The sequence below is a fragment of the Tiliqua scincoides genome, chromosome 4 (assembly GCF_035046505.1).
Source record: "Tiliqua scincoides isolate rTilSci1 chromosome 4, rTilSci1.hap2, whole genome shotgun sequence".
Lineage (NCBI taxonomy): Eukaryota > Metazoa > Chordata > Lepidosauria > Squamata > Scincidae > Tiliqua > Tiliqua scincoides.
Window position 1 is genome coordinate 54,716,992 of NC_089824.1, and position 20,806 is coordinate 54,737,797.

The window sequence follows — 20,806 nt, forward strand, 5'->3', positions numbered from 1 at the left end:
AATTGTCCCCAGCACAATGCATTTTTTAGTATCTGTTCACTGGTAGTGTTCTGCATCTGTTTAGACTGAACACTTTTTGAACTGGTAAACCTCTTTGAAATTTTTTGTTGAACTGTTGTATATAAATACCTATCATAATGTTGAAGAGAAGAGGGAGACTTGCAGTTAAGAGAAACTGCATTTTTGTGTGTGTACAACTTAGCAAGTCTTGGCAGTAATAGTAGACATGGATGGAAAATGTAACAATACTCCTTTTCTTGATCTAGACCAGGGGTCTCAAAGGTAAGGCCCGTGGCTGGATCCGGCCAGCAGAGCCATTTTGGACAGCCCCCCGGGCTTTGGGGCAGTTTGGGGCTGCCGCACCCCTGCTCTCTCCAGCTGCAGAGCTCCACTCATGGTTGGAGCGAGTTCCAAGGGCTGGAGCAGCCGCATGCAGAGTCCCCGGCCCTCGGTCCTCCCTCCGGGCACGAGCAGGGCCTGCCCGCAGCTGGAGAGAGTTCCGAGGGCTGGAGTAGCCGTGCGCGGCATCCCCGGTCGTCCCTCCAGGCGCGGGCAGGGCTCGCCCACAGCCAGAAGGGCGACTGATGGCTGGAGCATCTGCGCGCGGCGTCCTCAGCCTTCGGTCCTCTCTCCAGCCGCGGCCAGAGCTCTCCCGGGCTTCGATCGCGGCCAGAGGGGGCCTGGGAGCCGGAGCCGCTGTGCATGGCTTCCTTGGCCCTGACTAGTGGCAGGTAGGTGGACGTGGCGACTGGGAGGCTTGGCTGGCTGGTGGGCAGGGGATGCTTGGTGGTGGAATGGGGTCTGGGGTGGGGTGAGGCAGGGGATGCTTGGTGGCAGAATGGGGTCTGGGGTGGACTGAGGCAGGGGATGCTTGGTGGTAGAATGGGGTCTGGGGTGTGGTGTTGCAGAGCGAGGGGGAAGCCCTAGCTTTTTAAAAAAACAGGAAGTGATGTCACTTGTGACATCACTTCCTGTGTTCAGGTCACTTCCGGGTGCCACATTTGGAGTTCGGGCCTCAGCAGGTGCCCTGAATCCAATGTGGCCCCCAGGATGAAATGAGTTTGACACCCCTGACACCCCGTTATGAATGCTCTGTCTTTCCCCATTTTTTCCTGATTTGTCTTTTTTTTTTTTTGGACACTTGACCCCCAGTAACCCTTGTATAAGTTTAGCAGCTAAAGCTGCTGGGGCATCTTCTGGAAGCAGCCTTTGTTTAAAACTCCCTACTCTAACCCATGTGTGTTTGTAGACTGGAGAAATTCTTCCATGTCTGAAGTACTCAGCCTGCATGTACTTAGCCATTGGGTAGCCAGATCTATCCATCTAGGGGTCATTGGGTGGGATGGAATGACCCCCTTGGGTTCCAGTCTGGTAATCTGATAACATTGGATGAAAGTTATATAAAAGTGCCAGCACATAGGAAGTCTCTGGAAGTTCTCTGCCACTTCCCAAGTGACTCAATATTTGCGAGCTAGAAGAGGAGCACTCACTTGCTCACCCACAAGTGCAAGGACTGGGAATAGTTTGTGCAATATAAGTAGCTTAAGCTAGGGACCATTTAGCTAACTTGTGTTAAACCCCCCCCCCCCCCCCGTTAACTGAAGTGCATACTTCCCTGGGCTTAGAGGCTGGGGGGAGGGGAGGAAAATTGGTGGTTGATAATTTTGAGTAGCATTCCAGCGCAATCCGCTGGGTGTTGGTTACCCTATCAATTTGATGAAACCTTGTGTATTCTAGACACAGTCAGGCACGTTTCCATTGTTCTCCCTGTAGCTTTACTAACCCCCCTCCTTGTTCAATTCCTTGTTTTTGTTTAGACTTTTAACAATTCATTACATGTTGACCCTTTGTCTTCCTAGCCCATGTTCATGGGTGATTCAGTGGATTGATGCATCACTTTAATCTGTAGATGCTACTGTGGGTTTGATTTTTAATAAGACCCCCTGGAGTTTAGTGTCCTCCTCAGAGGGGTTCTCCCTGATAGCTCTTTGCCTGGCTTCTATAGGTGGCAACAGATACAAACTACCAAGGTTTTTCTCCTATTGAGCTGCTGGTCAGTAAAAGGGAAGCTGGGAGCAGGAAGAAGAATGGTCATACTAACCACTAGGTGCTACTCCCTTTGCTAAGCTAGCCTTCTCCCAAGACTTACTCTCCATTTAATATGGACACCTTTTTCTCATGAACAGAATCTGTATGATGCACATTAATGCAGAGGTCTCTATTCCAATTTTTATAAATGACTAAGATTCAGGTAGGCCTTTGCCCAGCTTCAGCTGGTATGAAAGCTGAAACCATATCTGAGTTGTTTGGTTCTGGGTTACAGTTGTCCAGTTCCCAAACTGAAATGTCCTCAGAACCCAGAAGTAAGCGGTGATGACATGAAACACATTGCACGATTATGTCACTGCCACTCCCGGCTTCGGAGGCCAAATGCAAAGTCTCAAAATAGTGGTAAGAGGGTCAGGGAGTGTGGGCTTTTCCCAGTGCGTGGTTTTCACATGCTGCAACCCTGCCTGCCGCACTGAGCATCCTGCTGCTGTTTGGAGGCTCATGCCATGGTCTCACTGCTGGATGGTGGGGGTCCCACTCTACTGAATGCCTCGCATAACCCCTGGGCATCATGATGCACACTTTGGGAACTGCTACCCTAGTGTCATCTCTTAGTGTCATCACTCTTAGACTACTTTCATGCCATCTTCACAGGGCTACCTTTGAAAGCAGTTCAGAAGTTCCTGCTAGTGCAGAATGCACCGGCCTAGTTGATCACTGGGGATTGGTGGGCCAAGCCTGCCATGTGGGTGACTTTTTAAAGCCTTATATGGCATTGGATCAAGATACCTTGAGACTTGCCTTTCCCATATAATACAGGTGCAGCCTATTTATTCACAGTTTTTTTTATCCAGGATTTGTCTTTGCACGAATGGGGTGGGGGTGGGGGAACTGAAAGTCACACACACCTTTGCCTCCTTTGCCCTGCACTGGCGTCCCGCTTCATTTTCAGGCAGCCCAAAACACTGCAAAAAGGCTCTGCCTCGCCCAGGCAGGGAAATAACCCTGGAGCCCTGGAAGAGGTTCCCCTTGCAAAGGAACAGTATTACTCCCCTGAGCCAGCAAAGAGGCTGAAGAGGGGAAGGGGGGCCCGAAAATCTCTGTAGCCAGAACACGTGCAGCAAGGTGGAGCGTGTGCGCTCTCTCTCTCTCTCACTCACACTCACACACAGGGGCAGGTGTGGTAGCAGCAGAGGGGATTGCTTTAAAAAAATCCAGGGAGTGTTTGCCAAATTCCCCCCCCCCCTTGAGATGGTGCAAAGCATGAGATATAGCCTGTATATATATCAATATAGGGATTGATAACAGCTGCCTTAGTTTCCTTCCATCCGGAAGTGTCAGGCTGCAGTGTATTTGCGTAACTCTATGGAATTTAGCACAACGTGTTTTTTGTTAATCGCACTGAGTCACTGAATGGAACTAACACACATAAATAGGCTCCACCTGTACTGCTCGTCCCCTGTAATAATTGGATAGGATACTGCCACCATCTGAAGCCAAGGGATGACAGCAAGGTGCAGGCTTTCTCTGTTGTGGCACCACATACGTGGAACCAGCTACCAGAACAACCAAGAACAGCCTCCTCTTTATATGGTTTCTGGTGAGGTTTAAAAACTTAGTTATTTTGCTTGGTATTCGAGGAAGGAGGAGGAACCTCCTAGGGACCCTTTTAATCTTCTGTTCACGTCATTGTTTTTATGTTGCTATTTTCTTACTTTTTTAATCTACTCCTGTATTTTTATCTGTGCTGTACTCTGCCTTGAGTATAGGAAAGCTGGTATAGAAATCTAAGAAAATAGCCCCTAAATTTAGGTAGTTTTATTTAATCTAATATAAGGTAGAAGGGAGTTCCTTTTCCTGACTGGTGGCAGTCTCTCTGGGTGGAGGAGGTGGACTTGGATAAGATAAGTAAGGCTGAAGTTGCCCAAACCTTGTGCCTGGAGGTAAGTTTAATTAAAATCGGTAGTGCTTGCATCTGTGTAAATTGACTTTATCACTCACAGTGCTTCTTTTGTAGTAAATTGTTGCATTCTGTGAGACAGAACTATCTGCATAGGAGAAACACTAATTTCCTATGAAGTGACTTCTTGAGGCACAGACAAGTGTCTTCTCTTCTTTAAAATAGTTTCATGTATTTTCTCTTTCTTATGCATAGATGAAAATTATAATAATGCTACCGCCCTTGTGATTACATTTCCTGTCACAAATTACCACAATGACACTGAAAAGCTGATGAAAGTTCTTGCCTGGGAATCAGAGTAAGTTCTTCTAATTGAGGCTAAATAAAAATGCCTTTTTGGGAATGAGTAGATCTCCTGTCCAAGAAAATCTTTGTTTGTTGGCATCCTTCAGTCTCGGAAGGCTATGGTATCGCGCTCTGAATTGTGTTCTGGAACAGTGTCCTCTCCAGTGCGCAAAGCCTGGGTAAAGTAGATATGGAGGATAGACTGTTACCCATGCAGCAAATCCCCCCTCTCCACGTCGCTGAAATGGTCCAATGGAAAGGCAGAAGCCAATACGGTTGGTTCCAGCGGCGTCGCAGGAGTTGCCAGAATGTGACTGTGTTCAGCCATGAACTGCTTCAGGAACTCTGGCTCCGGATTTTGCCTTGAGGTTGACTCCTGAAGCCTTTTCCATAACTGGATGTAGCCACATGGCAGTGGAGGTTTTGGATGAGAGCTTTCCTTCTCTCAGATGAGCTGCCTTCCCAGGCTAACGAGTCCCATCTACCCCTGTTTAGCTGTTGGCTGTTTAGTCATCTCTTATGACAAGTACAGCCAAACTGAGGGCCTATTCTAATCCCCAGCCCCCAGGGGGTAAGGAAAATATTTATATTGCAACTAAAGTCTATTTTTATACTGAACTTAACTCTGTTTATGAAGTGACTTCATTGTATAGTTTATGTGGGGAGCCATTCATTTAACTAGAAAATTACCAGTACTTTGTCTGACGTAACTTCTCAAGATTTTTTCCCCAACATGGAAGCTATTCCACGCATGCATGTGCCCATTCTAAAATTGCCAGCAAGAGGATTTATCTATACTTCTAAATATAGATATAGATCAAGTCTAAGAGGGTAGAAGTCTCATTTTTAAGGTGGAACACTTTAAAAATCATGTTAACTTTTAAATAATATAGTATCAGATTTCAGCCAGTGTCAGTTTTCATGAAAAATGCAATGCATAGTATAAGTACCGAAATAATTTTTTGAGAGGCTTTTTAACCTGGCAGTACCTGTGCTCTGTTGTCTTTTCCCCTGTTCCCCTTTAGGTTTATCAATTTTGTGAAAAAGTATGACAATCCGAATTTAACAATTGCCTTCTCTGCTGAACGAAGTATTGAAGATGAAATAAACCGGGAAAGCCGTGGTGATGTCAGCACTGTTTTAATTAGCTATATTGTCATGTTTGTGTACATTTCCATAGCTCTGGGACACATCAAGAGTGCAGCAAGGTTTTTGGTATGTATCTCTACAGTTTGTTGAAAGTAATTCCATAGCAAGTGAGATGTTTTAAATGGGCTGAAATATTTAACAGATACAACTGCAAAATAGCATTTTTTTTCCCGTGTGTGTGTGTGTGTGTGTGTGTGTGTGTGTGTGTGTGTGTGTGCATGTTACCTGTGGTTTTTAAGAGGCACTGTAGGTAACTACTTCTTCAATAAGAGAGAGCTTCTGACAATGACCAAGCTCTTTTCTGAAGTAAGTCAGGAGATAATCTAGTGCAGTTTCAGAAAAATGAATACTTGACTGATCTAGCAAAAGAGACCCATACACCAGTCACTTAACACATTTTATAGCAAATTTGTGTATGCTGATTGAATATAACAGCACCTCACAAATGGTGGTCACACTCTTGCTCTTTCTGGATACGCGAATTTGCAGATAGCAGATTTGCAGATAGCAAATTCGCGTATCCATGAAGAGCAAGAGTGTGACCACCATTTGTGAGGTGGGTCTCCCTGTCTGTGATCCCTGATACCTCTAGAAAGTCTCTGCTTACCAGCAAAATCCTCCCAGAGACATTGGCGCCCCAATTGGTGTGGAATGTTTGAAGGAGCTGGGCACTGTTTAGAATGACCCTGCTGCATTGAGGAGGTTCCTGTGTGTGGCAGGGACATTCATAATGGCTCCTGCGACCAGCACAGAGTGCTTTCAATGCCGGCAGCATGTAAGTCACCCCCAATCCCCTAAACCCTAGTATGGAACCTCAATGATCCATACTCATTGATTGAACCATAGGAAAATGGTTCCATATCGGCAAATCCACAACCTGGTGGGGGCTTTCAGGAACCTAACCATCACAGGTAGTGGGGGTTGACTGTACATTATACACACTGGGATGTAGGGTTTGGTTTGTATCTACATTCCAATGTGCAGCAAGTCCTCAAAGTTGTCAGTGGGTTCTTGGAAACTGCAACTTTAAGTGGAACAACTTACATCAAAACCAACTTTAGCATAGGCTAATTGATATATGTAAACAAGAGAGAAGTTCCTGTCTGGTCACAAAAAGTCAGGTAATAAAGACCGAAAACACTTATAATATTAAACACTGAAATGAATGTGAGCTTTCTGGCCCAAAGAAAACAAACAGATGTGGGGAGAATAAACAAATTCCACCCGGGCAGTTGCCCTGGCCACTGTAAAGAAAAGTGGTTTCTTTAACTTTAAAATGAAACTACTTACAACAAAACAACTTTTAAGTGAGTAGTGAAGCTTTTTCTACACCAGACTACAGCTGGATTGGGGAAACTAGTTAATAGTTTTAAGCCAGGATTACACTTGCAAAATGTATGTTTATGAATTACACTGAGAAGAATTTTAAAGTTAATGTTAAAATTTGTATCTTTTGCTAGGTGGATTCAAAAATTTCCTTAGGCATTGCGGGTATTCTAATTGTGCTGAGTTCTGTTGCATGTTCTCTGGGCATCTTCAGCTATTTTGGAGTACCCTTAACACTGATTGTGGTTGAAGTTATTCCATTTTTGGTACTGGCTGTTGGAGTAGACAACATTTTCATTATCGTTCAGACATTTCAGGTATTTTTGTGCTTTGAGTATATAAATAACTCTATTCTAATAACTAGCATGTGAACTAGCATTTTTTTCAGACTTGTGTTCAGATCTTGATGTATACAGAATGTTGACTTCATTTGGCTATACTCGATTCTAGTACTGTCTGAAACTAGGCTTTAGCAATTAAGATGCAAAAGGATTTTATTTTAAGTAATTTTGTGAGGTTCAAAGTTTCTTCTATTTGAGGTTGGTGAAAACTAAGAATGCTGTCCTTATAGAATCCTATTTAGAGAAGCAAAGTCTAAATTTAAGGCTTGCCATGTAGGGTTATGCTAGAAAATAAACTGTCTTTGTGGAAGAACATATTGATACATCTCTTAGGAATAACCTTAAATACTTGGGCATTTGACAAATACAATTTGTTGCATCTAATCAAAGTGTGGGTGAGGAAATAACAGCCACTTCAGAATTTTATTTCTCAACCTTTCAAATAAGCTCATGTGTTAGGCCGCACATTTGTTTGCCTTTTGCAGCACAATGATGGTGGGCAACTCCCTCCCACCCTTTCTAATTTACAAAAGCTTCTATGTCAGAATGGAATAGCTTGATACAGCTCTTTAATTCGAATTAATCTCTGTAAAAAAGTTCACAAAGCAGTTTATATAGCTAAATAAATAGTTCCTGGTCACAAAAAGGCACTCAATCTAAACAAGATGCATTTATTAATACAGTATTAAGAATTCTTAGTACTCTGGAAAAGAGTTCACAGGTAATCTTGTAATAATGGTTTATAGTCAAATGCATCAGCAAAGGGACTAGGAAAAGGGACAAATGAGAATCATGGTACAATCATATTCCATAATAATGCTAATAACTGTTAGCTTAGACTGAGTAGTCCTTGAGCCTCTGTAGTGTAGACAGTACTGAACAGGATGACTGTAATTTCAGTGATTTTACTTATTTTTTATTTTATCTTTCTCTGGGAAATCTCAAAACTTGTGAGAGAGAACGGAAAGTTGCTTCTTCAAGATTAGAGTAGAAAAGTATTTCTCCAAGCTGCACTTGTGATGCAGGTATATAGAATTAATGGCAGCAGTGTTTTAGAGGGGGCTTAACACCCTTGACTTCTTTTCTGCTTTTAAATGCCCTGAATAAAGATTTTTGCATCAAATTGAGGAGATCCTCATCTAGATCAGATTCCTAACCCATGAACTGCACTTTCAGAGAGATGAACGACTTCAAGGTGAAACTCTAGATAAGCAGATGGGTCGAATCCTTGGAGATGTGGCTCCTAGCATGTTCCTCTCATCGTTCTCTGAAACAGTGGCTTTTTTCTTGGGTAAGCATTCTTGCTTATGCATTTGAGGTTTTGTGTTCTTTGCCACTTCTTTGTTTGCAGTGTTCAGATTGAGAATGTCATTGTGATACAAATGCATGTTTTGCTTAAATAAAATATTGGTTCATTTTACCAAGGGATTATTTCTAACCATTTGAAGATGGTATTCCAGTGGGGAGATCTTCCACAGAATTGAAATATAATGTATTGCCATGTTCCCTAATACAATTTTGGATAGGATGCTCAATTCTGAGAACATCATATTTATTTTAAACAATTTTTGTCCCAGTTTTTTCTACAATATTCAAGGTGGCTTATAGCATTGAGGGTGCAATCCTAACCAACTTTCCAGCACTGGCATAGCTGTGCCAGTGGGGCATGTGCTGCATCTTGCAGTTGGGGGGCAGTTACGGAGGCCTCCTCAGGGTAAGGCAACATTTGTTCCCTTACCTCAGAGTTGCATTGCCCTTATGTCGGCGCTGGAAAGTTGGTTAGGCTTGTGCCCAAAAAGTGTTAATGTGATAACAAAACAGAAAATACAAAAACTAGCTTCACTTCAAGGGTCTCCAGACCATAGGAGAGAGGGCCATAGGAGAGAAGGGGCCCAGCCACCCAAAAGGTTCTGAACAAGACCATATTCATAAGGGAGAAGCAGTCAGTTGGATAATGTGATCCCAAGCTATTTAGGACTTTAAAGGTAATGGTCAGCACACTGAATCATGCCTGGAAGCAAACTGGAACCAGTGCAGCCCAAATAGCAAGCAAGATATAACTGGAATATCCTGCCCTGGTTAAAACTCTCATGGCTGCATTTTCATGAGTTAAAGGTTCTGAAGGCCTTCAAGAGCAGTCCCATATAGAGTGTATTGCTGTAATCCAGACGAGAGGTAATCAAGGAATGGGAAATAAAACCTAATCTGAGAAAGAAATGAGTATAGCTGGTGCATCAGAAAGCACCCTCAGCTGCAGTCACTGCCTGGGCATCCAGGAGCAGTCCCAAGCTAGGCACATTCTTCAAGGGGAGTGCTATTCCACCTAGAACAGATGGGGAGGCTGTTGCCAAATCAGCAGGTCTCCTGGCCAGGAATCCTTTCTTTTCCAGATTTAATTTTAGTTTGTTTGCTCACATCCAGCCACTCACTGGTTCAGGACCTCCACAGCTTACTCCTGCAGAGTATGGTAGTGAGAGACACAATCAGGTGCCATCAGTATAGTGATGATATTTTACACCAGATCCAAGTTCTGCTCCAGCAGTTCCGTGCAGTTGTTAGGAGCATGGAGGATAGGACAGAACCTTGCAAAAGGCCACAGCATAGAGCAGAAGTTTTCTAGTATCAGGTTTTGGGATCTTTCCTGGATGGATTCCAGGAAAGAGTAGTTGTTGTAAAGCAGTGAACCAATACCCATCTTAGCAAGAGGACCCCAAAGAATATCATGGTAGATGATATTGAATGCCTCTTTAGAAGTTCCAGCAGAACTGAAGAAGTGTACTTCTCCAGTTTTATTCCTGGTATAGATGATCACCCAGTGTAGCGAAAGCTGTTTGTGTCCCAAAACCAAATTGGAAAAGGGACAAGAGAACCATCTTTGTCTGGAACTCCTGGAGCCAAGCTGACACATGACTCAATTACTTTGCCCAGAAATGAAAGTTTGGAGACCAGCTGGTACAGGGTGCAATCCTAACAAACTTTCCAGCACTGGCATAGCTGTGCCAGTGGGTTATCCTGCAGTTGGGGGCGTAGTCATGGAGGTCTCTTCAAGATAAGGCAATGTTTGTTCTCTTACCTCGGAGTTGCATTGTTCTTATGTCAGTGCTGGAAACTTGGTTAGGATTGTGGCCACAGTTAGTTACCGGAGGGTTTTTTCAGCAGATAGTGCATCATTGCTGACTTCAGACTTGTTGTTTAGCTCACTCTGCAACAGATGAATTCATTACTCTCCCTGCCCACTCAAACATTACCCTTCTGGCAGATCTTATAAGCTAGGTTGGGCAAAGGTTGAACATGCAAGTGGACAGCTTGTGCTGCCAAGGATGAGATCCATATTACTGGGCTGTTCAAGCTGAAAAGAATCCAAGAGTATGGAACAAGCAGACTCCAAGAGCACCTCAGCTGGAACAATCTGAGGCATCCAAGTCACGCAGATGCAAGCACTTTTATCTGCAGAGTGCCCTGTAGATTGATCATACCATGTCTTTGAGAGATTCTCCATTGCTCCACTTGGCTTTGGATGCACTGAGCACCTCACTACTCAAAAGAGCTCTGCTGGCCTGCTCTCTACAAATGCAGCGTTGGCACAGAAATACACCTTGCTGCCATTGTTGCCACAAAGTAGTCCCTAAAATAGGTTTTAGCTCAGCTGTATTCATTGCGAGTCTTTGCCAACTTCGCTCCAGTCCTCCCACCCACTTCATAGCGAGCTTCTTACTGGGAAACTGGAGAGCTATGTTGGCTCTGGCCTGGGAAGAAAATGCTCAGGAGTGATTGTATCTGATGCTGTAGCCATTTCCTTATTTCAGAAGTCTAAAAAAGGCTACTGTAGTGATTGAAGGGTATGTTTGAAGCTATGGCTTTAGTTTAAACTTGAAATATTTTTTTTCTAGAAGATACAAATTTCTCGATTTGTATACAAGCTTCCTGCAATACTAGGGCATCCTTCTGCCATCCCTATATTTTATATTAGCTGATATTCAGAGTTTGGTGCAAATTGTCCTTAGCTTGCTGTGCAATGAGAGTTGTTGTGATGATACTTCTTTCTTACTCCTTTAGGGACTCTATCTACTATGCCTGCTGTTCGTACGTTCTCCCTCTTTGCTGCTGTAGCGGTATTAATTGACTTTCTTCTTCAAATTACCTGCTTTGTCAGTCTCTTAGGTCTAGATACTAAACGTCAAGAGGTAAGGTTACTATAATACACTTCTTTATTATTTTGCATTATAACTACTTTTGGTACCATATTGACTTTGGCATTTTGGCTGGATTTTGTTTTCCAGAAAAATCGATATGATATCTTGTGTTGTATCAAAGGGGGTGAAGAAATTAGTAGTGTTCAGCACTCTGAAAGTATCTTATTTCTGTTCTTCAAAAATATATATTCTCCATTTCTTCTTAAGGATTGGATGAGAGCAATTGTGGTATGTACACTCTTATGTTTTGAGATGGATTTAAAATATTTTCTTGTGTATAGGAAAAAAGCCGACACACATACTAACAATACTTTGTTTAAAGGCAACAATTTGCCCTGATCACTAATCTTCAGTGAATTTTCAATTTTAGGCAAACTCCCTTCTTCCTAGATTAGATTTTTCAGAATGGCAGTTACTCTGTAGCCTGAGTCAGTGCTGCTCAGTAAACTTGTTATGCTTAAATTTCATTGAGATATTTAACTGCATATGAAAACTTCATTGTTGGTTCCACCACAGGCCAATACAGAAGGATGTTACTCATATTCTAGAATTTAATACTTAATATGTTGGAGGCTCAACTTTATTTTCCTTATTATTGGTTCATAGTCCTTTTGAAGGTTTAAATAAAAACAGTTTCTGTGAATTAATTCAGTATTTTCTTTCCTATTCAGATTTCTCTATTTGTGGGTGTGCTGTCATTCAATATAGCAGTTGTCAATAAAGTTGAAATTGGCCTGGACCAGAGACTATCAATGCCAGATGTAAGTGACAGCATTACTCCCTTGCTTTTCAGACAGAAATGGATTAGTACTAGAACTATAATTCTGTCATGACTAAAAAATGGTGTATGTGTGTATGGGGTAGAGATGGCAGTACTTACAGAGATCAAGAAGTTGTAGAGGTGATTAAGACTTTTTTTTTACCCAAGGACTCCTATGTGATGGATTACTTCGACTCTCTCAGTAAATATCTGCATGCAGGTCCTCCAGTATACTTTGTGTTAAAAGATCACAACTATACGACTTTGGATGGGCAGAACTCAGTGTGTGGTGGAATGGGGTGTGACAACAACTCCCTAGTGCAGCAAGTTTTTGAAGCAGCACAGATCAGCAGCTAGTAAGTAGTTTCAGTTTTTCTACATTCAGTCTTTCTAGCAAGCAACAAATTTCTGCAAGGATAGAAAGATGTTCTTGTTTAGAAATCTAGCTTCCAGATTTTGAGTTACAGTTCATGAAGCGATTTTGGGGTACAATTCCTATTCATTCTGAATGGGTGCATTTTTCTGTTTTAGAAGTATCTGGGGTTAAACATGTACAGTGTCTGCTAAATTAGCATTATAAAAGACAAGTTAGATTAGATGTTGCTTCTACACATTGGGCTTGGTATGGTTTTTAGGGAACTGCAACCTTTCTGAAACTCAGCATGTCTGGCTCTGGTCAGTGCCCATATTAAGTATGCTGCCAAGAATTCGTGATGGAAGAAAGGCAGGATATAAGTGTAAAAACACTATAAGTCGAATTAGAGGACAGAATAATTATAAGATGTCACTGTAAGTTAATTATTTCTAAAATGCACCCCACATGGCAGAATAAAAATACAGCTCCATGGAAGGTACTTTCTTCTGTGTAAGAACCTGTGGTTACATCTCATTAAATATGCCTCCATCCATAATAATCAAAGGCCTGTTAAATGCTCATGAAGTACAAATATTTCACATTATGGTTGCACATTGCTATACAGGTTAAGCCAACTTATCTGTGAATTTTCTGTTCACGGATCTGGCTCAACGTGGGTCCCCTGGATCCACATTGAGTCAGACTTGGCCAATCTGAACCCTCCGAAGGCAACTGGAGGCCTTTCTGAAGCCTGCAGAGGCCACGGGTGGACGCATGGGGCCTCTGCGGACTTCAGAAAGCCCTCTGGAGGCGACCAGAGCATAGCTCTGGTCACCTTTGGAGGGTTTGAGGGGCCAAAAACAGTGGATTTGAGTATTTGCAATCTGTGGGGGGGGGGTGGTGGTGGTGGTCTGAGAACAACTCCCCCGTGGGTACAGAGGCCCCACATGTAAAAAGATTCATTGTGTTGTATGTGTACACCTGGGGGCCAGGCAAAAATGTGCTAATGAGACTAAATATAGAATATGGTACTTCTATTTCCAGACTAGAAAAAAAACAGTTGCTCCTTCAGGAAAACGAGATAATGCTCCTTACATAACATTTATGGAGAAAATAGCTTTTTGAATGTGTGATGTTTGTTAAAAGATGCCCCATCTCTTATTCTAGCACAAGAATTGGTTATGCTCCTTCTTCTTGGATTGATGACTACTTCGACTGGGTTAAACCACAGTCATCCTGTTGCAGAATCTATAACACAACTGGACAGTTCTGCAATGCTTCAGGTACTGCAGACTGGCTTGTATGCTCCCAGAAAATACTGTGTGAACTTGCTTTGTTGCCAGAGTCTTGTCCCAGCTTGTATTTCCTGCTTATGAGACAGGCAGGGAGTGGAACTGGAAATTCCTGGTTTTGAATTCAGTAACTGGCAGTATTGCTGCAGTTAGAGACAACTTTCTTCCAAGGATAGGGCTCCACATTCCCCCCAAGTCAGAAGAGAGAACCAGAAATTCCTCACTGTATGATCAGCTTATGTGTCAAAGGAGTATCTGGCTGAGAGGTTTCTGAAAGAGACTTGGTTGTATACTAATGTGTCTGTGTATTTCAGATATGGCTATGTAACAATTTTAAATCTGCCTTTGAGCATTGGGATGCTTGCTGTTCCAGTAATAACAATTTGATAATAAAACATAAATTAAGCTAGCTAGTTTTATTTTAGGAATACTGTGCAGTTGAGTGAATTCTGGATTGTCCTCTTATTCCTGCATTAAACACAGAAGGTGCAGTTACTTGGAACATGATAAAGGGAAGAGACCATACCTTGTACAGGATTGATTCTCAAGCAGGCGGAGACTTGGCTAGCTTTAACAAGAACACAATGTGACTGTAACCTTTCTAGATCAGCGGTTTTTAGTCTTTGGCCTTCTGTGATGTGCCTTGTTTTAGAATGCCATTCAACAACTATGTGCTACAGATTAATCTTGCATTTCTGAAAAACTAACCCTTTCCCTTTCCTCTAAGCTAAGGAAACCTCTTTTATAGTATTCCTCTTTCCTCAGGACACTTGCCCCATTTCTCTTATTTGTATGTAGCTCCTCTGCTTTGAATGCCATCTAAATGAATACTGCAGTGTTAGCTACCCCTCATCTTGGGTAGAATTTTGCCTGTTTTTCAGGAATGTGGTGGTGGTTGGTTTTTAAAGGGGTGAGGTGGGAAGGCAGCAAATGGTTCAGAACAGCCTGTTCATAATGGGGAAAAGTTTCAATTTCAAGTGGTTTGGGCAGACTGTCTTGTACAGCATTTGTTTTCTAACTTTGGACCATGCTTATTTCTATTGCAGATTGTTTATGGATTTAGTGTATAAACTCTTAAAACTCTGTAACTGTTGCTTTGGAGATGAAATGGCTTTGTAAGCATGCTACATGTTTGTAGGTGCATGGTTTTTTGGGCATAGAACTCTGGGGCTCTTTGGGAAGCATCTTGGCCATCTCTTGGGTATTGGACTATGAGTATTGTAACTGAAACAAGCAGCTTTTTTACAATGCAGAAAAAGGTTTTAACTATACATAAAATGTTGACTCAGTTGTAGACCCATCCTGCGTGCGTTGCCGGCCACTGACTCAGGAAGGAAAGCGGAGACCACAGGGTGAAGACTTCATGAAATTTCTCCCAATGTTCCTCTCTGACAATCCTAATCCAAAATGTGGCAAAGGGTATGTATTTCTCGACTAGATCTGTTAAATTTGATACATTTTCCTTAAAAGTAAACGTCTTTGTACTGACAAATATTGCAGGCATTCTAACATGGATTGTGGTGGTCTGGGCATTTTGCAGAACCTCTGGGGGCTGGGGATAAGAATAGGCCCTCAGTTTGGCTGTACTTGTTGTAAGAGGCGACTAAACAGCCACCGGGTAGGTGGGACTCTGAGAGAAGGAAAACTCTGATCCAAAACCTCCACTGTCTTGTGGCTACATCCAGTTATGGAAAAGGTTTCAGGAGCCAACCTCTAGGCAAAATCTGGAGCCGGAGTCCCTGAGGTAGTTCATGGCTGAACACAGTCACATTCTGGCAACTCCTGCGACACCGCTGGAACCAACCGTATTGGCTTCTGCCTTTCCATTGGAACATTTCAGTGACGTGGAGAGGGGGGATTTGCTGCATGGGTAACAGTCTGTCCTCCATATCTACTTTACCCAGGCTTCGTGCACTGGAGAGGACACTCTGTTCCAGAACCACCATTCAGAGCGCAATACCATAGTCTTCCGAGACTGAAGGGTGCCAACTCTCAAGAACATCTTCCAACCTTTTACATTTCCGTTGTCCCTGTTGTTCCATTTTATCTTTCATCTCTAAAAATTAAACAAGAACTTGAATGGCAGAATGCCAGCTTCCCTTCATATAGCTGGAACAGTAAATTTATAAAAGCTTTTTCATTGAAACATACTTGGTGTATTCAGTCTAGGAAATGGTCTTGAGGCATTTTCTGGCAATATTGTAGCATCAACAAAGATTTGTAGGGACTAGTTCAGGTCTTCAGTATTACTTTTTTTTTTGTATTGAAAGAACCTGGTATCCAATCCAGTTATCAGGGATGGACAAATTCAGTGCAGCTTGACTCGAGTCGAGCCACGTGTCTACCCCCATGACTCAACTTAAATGAGTCCTAACAGACAGTCTTTCTGAGTCACCCAGAGCATTTTGGCAGTGCAAAAAGATTTGAGTCCCAGAAGCGGCAAGAGGAAGGAGGGTCATGTGCAGCAACTGGGAGGCTTACTGGTATGACCCAATCCTTTGCAGCTCCACTCAGAAGTCCCATTTGTGCCAGTTCAGTGAGGCTTCCTCCTCCCAAGTCACAATGGAGCGAGCTCACAGGAACTATGCGGTTGGAAAGCATGATCGCTACAAACTGCCTCTCCCCCCCCCGGCTTCCCCCCTCCTTTCTCCCCCTCCCTGGGCTTCTTTGGCCAATTCTAAGGCAAGAACCCCCTTGGGCTCCTCTTTCTGCCTTACCTCATCCAAATAAAAAAATCAGAGTTTCTTCAGAGTTTCTTCAGAGATGGACAAGAGAGCCTGCTCTCACCTCCCCTCCCACTGGATGCAAAAGCAAAACATTAACCCTTCCCTGCCTCCTGGCCAGAACTTGTAATTTCAGTCTGCATATGTGGAGACTGAGTGTCGAGTCATCCATATAGGTGACTTGAGTCTGCACAAGTCAGCAGAAAAACATGTTTTTGCGACTCATACTTGAGTCACCTGAGTCAAGTTCCCCTCCCTTTCAGTTACTATATCTGAATGCTTATTTTGCTTTTCTTTACAGGGGGCATGCAGCATACAGCTCTGCAGTTAATTTTATAAACAACAACTCTGACATTGGAGCTACTTATTTCATGACTTACCACACAGTATTAAAAAACTCGACAGATTTCATAGATGCAATGAAGAAAGCACGGATGATAGCAGACAACATTACTGAAACCATAGGGGCCAAAGAAAAGAACTACTATGTGTTTCCTTACAGGTATATGAACTACAGATTGCATCTTTTATCCCCTTCCCTATGAGTGTTTAGAATTCCTAACACTGTGGATTTCTTCCTTTCCAGTATTTAAATATCACCTTTTAAACAAAGAATGTTCCCAAGGAAGTTCAGACTGAAAATAGTTTAAAAGAGGGACATAAATAATTTTCAAGGGAAGGGCATTCTGCAGCTCCAAAGCCACAGCTGAGAAGTTTTTGCTTCTTGTAGAAACCAGTATCTACCCTCATAGTTACCCTTAACCTAATCATCTTAAACAAAGCTGCACATCTGAGTATGACATGGGTAACTAAACCATGCTACTGCATTACAACAGTTCTGGACATTCATATGATGAAGGTCTCCAAAGCATGCTAAATCAGGGGAGTTGAAATACGGCTAATGATACTGATGCACATGAAGAGAGAGACTGGTGTATGTGAGGCATAAGTTTGTTCAGAATTTTGCTTCCCCAACTGCTTCTAGATGAGCACATGCAAATTAAGTGGGTAAAAGCACCCAGAAATACCTAGTAACTGTTGTTTTCCTCTGGATCATGGCTGCTGTCTTATTCCTACTGCTGGTGACTGTAAAAGTTTTTGAAGACTTCTTGCCCACCTCCTTGGAAAAACCTGGAACTGGTATTGGAGGCTATCCAACTAATGGAAGGAATGAAGGCATCCTTTATGAATATAAAAAAGAGCCAGGTACTCAAAATGCTGAATATTTTCATTTGTTAGCAATACTAATTCTTTTGTATTCTCTTATTAGTATATTCTACGTCTTTTACGAACAATATCTGACAATTGTCCATGACGCCATCCTTAACCTTGGAGTTTCACTTGGAGCGATCTTCCTAGTAACAATGGTGCTGCTTGGCTTTGAACTGTGGGCTGCCATTCTTGTTTCCCTCACCATTGCTATGATTCTAGTAAATATGTTTGGAGTGATGTGGCTTTGGGGGATCAGCTTGAATGCCGTTTCATTGGTCAACCTTGTCATGGTAAGCTGTCTGTACCTTCAATTTTATCTACACTCCAACTCTTTGAAACAAATAGGATGTACAGGTCCAACCTTGTTATACATGGATTTGACTCAACACGAATGGCCGCTGCAAATGAGAAGGAATGTGCTGATCCCTAGAGAAGGGGAAAATGCATCCCTTTAAAATCACTGTTTTAAAAACTGCTTTTTACTATTGTAGGGAGACAGTCATGCAAGGGATTACCGGTCTAATCTAATTATCCTAATTATTATATTTTTCAGGGAGGGGGAATCCACAGATTTTTCTATCTCAGTACCCTTTAAAGGAAAACAGTTGTTAAACAATAGCCTCTTTAAGGCTATTGGAGGGCAGCAGGCTGACAATCCATCAATCATTCTCTCACTCCTCCCTTCGAGGAGTATGTGAAAGAAGGCTAAATGGCAGTGATTATTACTCATTCTTTCCCCCTTGCTGGGGTGAAAGGAGGGATTGCTGCCTCCTAGTAAAGTCTAAGTGCCTGGAGAGAGACTGATTGCCTCTATGTGCATTTTAAAAGGTCAGCAAAGCTGTTTGTAAATCACAGGAGCAAAAAGACTTTGTTTAAATTGATTTGCTTTAGTGCGTTTTTTGCCAGCCAAGTGAGTCTTGGGAACGGAACCCTCGAGAATAATGATACTCAACCTGTATAGCTAGATGACAGTATTTTCAGGAAATGCTAGAGCAGGGGTGCTCACACTTTTTTGGCTCGAGAGCTACTTTGAAACCCAGCAAGGCCCGGAGATCTACCAGAGTTTTTTTTACAATGTTCGCGCCATCATAACATATAACATTTATGTGTACAATGTATGTTGGTGTACCTTGAGCCCCACTGAGTATAACAGGACTTACTCCTGAGTAGACATGCCTAGGATTAGGCTGTGAGGCTGCAATCCTAGCCACACTTACCTGGGAGTAAGCCCCATTGAGTACAATGGGCCTTACTCCCGGCGTTTCCTTCCAGAGGCACCTGAAAGGGGGGGTCGGCACTCTGCGATCTACTCATTTTGCCTCACAATCTACTGGTAGATCGCGATCCACCTATTGAGCACCCCTGTGCTAGAGTCAGTAAGAACATTGCAATTGATGCTGAAGGTCTGGAGACCTAGTAGACTGTTGAAAAAAGTTTTGCAGAAACTTTAGTATTGCACTGTAACTGCAACACAGTATTATGTAGCAATCTTAAGATTAGTAGGCCTCTTAAACTTGTTATTTATATTTTATTCATATTGTTTAACCCAGAATTGTTTTTAAAATTTTTATTCTTCATAATGTACAATGTTTTTAAATGTACAACGCCTTGAGCATAGGAAAGGCAATACAGTGGGCCCTTGGTATTCATGGGGGTCTGTTCCAGCCCCCCCACAGATACTAATTTCTGCTGATACAGGGGTATGTGAAAAGCCCTTAAATGTGTCCTCTGATATATGTGGATACATCCCTGCTCCCCCATGGATACTGGACACCACAGATAAGGGGGAACCCTCTCTATGCCTCACTGTGGCCCCATTACCTTTTGTTTATGTTCATAACAGTTGTGTGAAATGGCTTTTGCTATAATAGACAAGCAAGCAGGCTGGTGAGAAGAGATAGTGAACTTCATGTTAATGTTCACTCTCTCTTCTAGCCTGCCTGCTTGCTTGTCAAAGTGTACTTTCCTGGTCATGGAAGAGAGCCTCTTCTCCAGCTTGTGGCCTCTCCTGTCCTCAAGGGGAAAATATATTTAAGATGAAGGAGTTAGATTTATGTTCCTTGACAGTATTTTATCTGTGGTTCATAAAGTAATCTATGACAATGTTGGTAGACTGTGCTTCCAAGTATGCACAGTTTTGCAATATATTTGCTTTATACCTATATGAATGCTGTAATAATCTGTGGCAATGAATTATTGCCTGTGCTATCTTGCAGAGCTGTGGCATCTCTGTTGAGTTCTGTAGCCATGTCACAAGAGCATTCACAGTTAGTACAAAAGCGACAAGAAGAGAAAGAGCAGAAGAAGCACTGTCTCACATGGGAAGTTCTGTAAGTAAGCCTATTTTGACAATGTAGACTTTCTGGTGTGTTGCCCCTGTTAGCCCCCCACTTCTTTCTTGTATGTACTTAAAACCATGTATGAAGTGATCTAATTGAATAGAATAAAAGCTAAATATTTTAGAATAAAAGGACAGTACCAATTTCCAGAGTGAATACGTGATAAATGTCTCTTGCTACATGTTTTGGTTTTGTATAAACACGTGTTTAATTTTTTACCAGGTTTTCAGTGGCATTACACTCACAAAATTTGGAGGAATAGTGGTGCTTGCCTTTTCCAAATCCCAGATCTTCCAGATTTTCTACTTCAGGATGTATCTAGCCATGGTGCTACTTGGAGCAACTCATGGATTAATATTTCTTCCTGTTCTACTTAGTTACATAGGTAAGATCCTACTTTCTATGGATGGGGGGAAAAATGACTTTCAAAAGGATTTGTTCCCAGCTACATGTGCATAGAGTTGTAGCCTTATCAAGTTGTTTACCATAATGATGCAAAATTGCTTTGAACATTGGTAAGATGCACAAGCAAGTTGTATTTGTTGTAGCTGAAACTGAACCTCTTCCATAGCTATGCCTAGACTGTGGAACTCCTTTTCCCATTAGGTCTGTTGCTCACTGCTCTGATTGCCTGAAAAGAAGGTATACAAATTTTAAACAGTGATGCAGCAGTCTACTTTGTTTGCGCTTTCATTCATTATCCTGTGAAGTTAAAAGATTTATGTTCAAATTTGAACACAAATTTTACTTGCCCGTACCCTCCAGTTTGAACAAACATACTGGAAGCAAACTGCTTTTTAGAGACTATTTGTACTTTGCTAT

General features: G+C 42.3%; 1 protein-coding gene across 2 annotated transcripts in view; it reads left to right on the plus strand.

Annotated features, from left to right (window-relative positions):
- NPC1 (NPC intracellular cholesterol transporter 1) overlaps nucleotides 1-20,806 on the plus strand; it is a 53,686-nt gene that overhangs the window by 24,972 nt on the left and 7,908 nt on the right. Inside the window, exons 11-24 of one of the 2 annotated variants that reach the window (XM_066626422.1) lie at nucleotides 4,205-4,307; nucleotides 5,320-5,509; nucleotides 6,904-7,086; nucleotides 8,287-8,401; nucleotides 11,167-11,294; nucleotides 11,391-11,531; nucleotides 11,975-12,064; nucleotides 12,232-12,419; nucleotides 13,586-13,701; nucleotides 15,000-15,129; nucleotides 16,735-16,935; nucleotides 17,704-17,935; nucleotides 19,862-19,975; nucleotides 20,207-20,369. In XM_066626422.1, the coding sequence (XP_066482519.1) occupies nucleotides 4,205-4,307; nucleotides 5,320-5,509; nucleotides 6,904-7,086; nucleotides 8,287-8,401; nucleotides 11,167-11,294; nucleotides 11,391-11,531; nucleotides 11,975-12,064; nucleotides 12,232-12,419; nucleotides 13,586-13,701; nucleotides 15,000-15,129; nucleotides 16,735-16,935; nucleotides 17,704-17,935; nucleotides 19,862-19,975; nucleotides 20,207-20,369 (2,094 nt within the window). The other variant, XM_066626423.1, reaches the window with a different exon arrangement.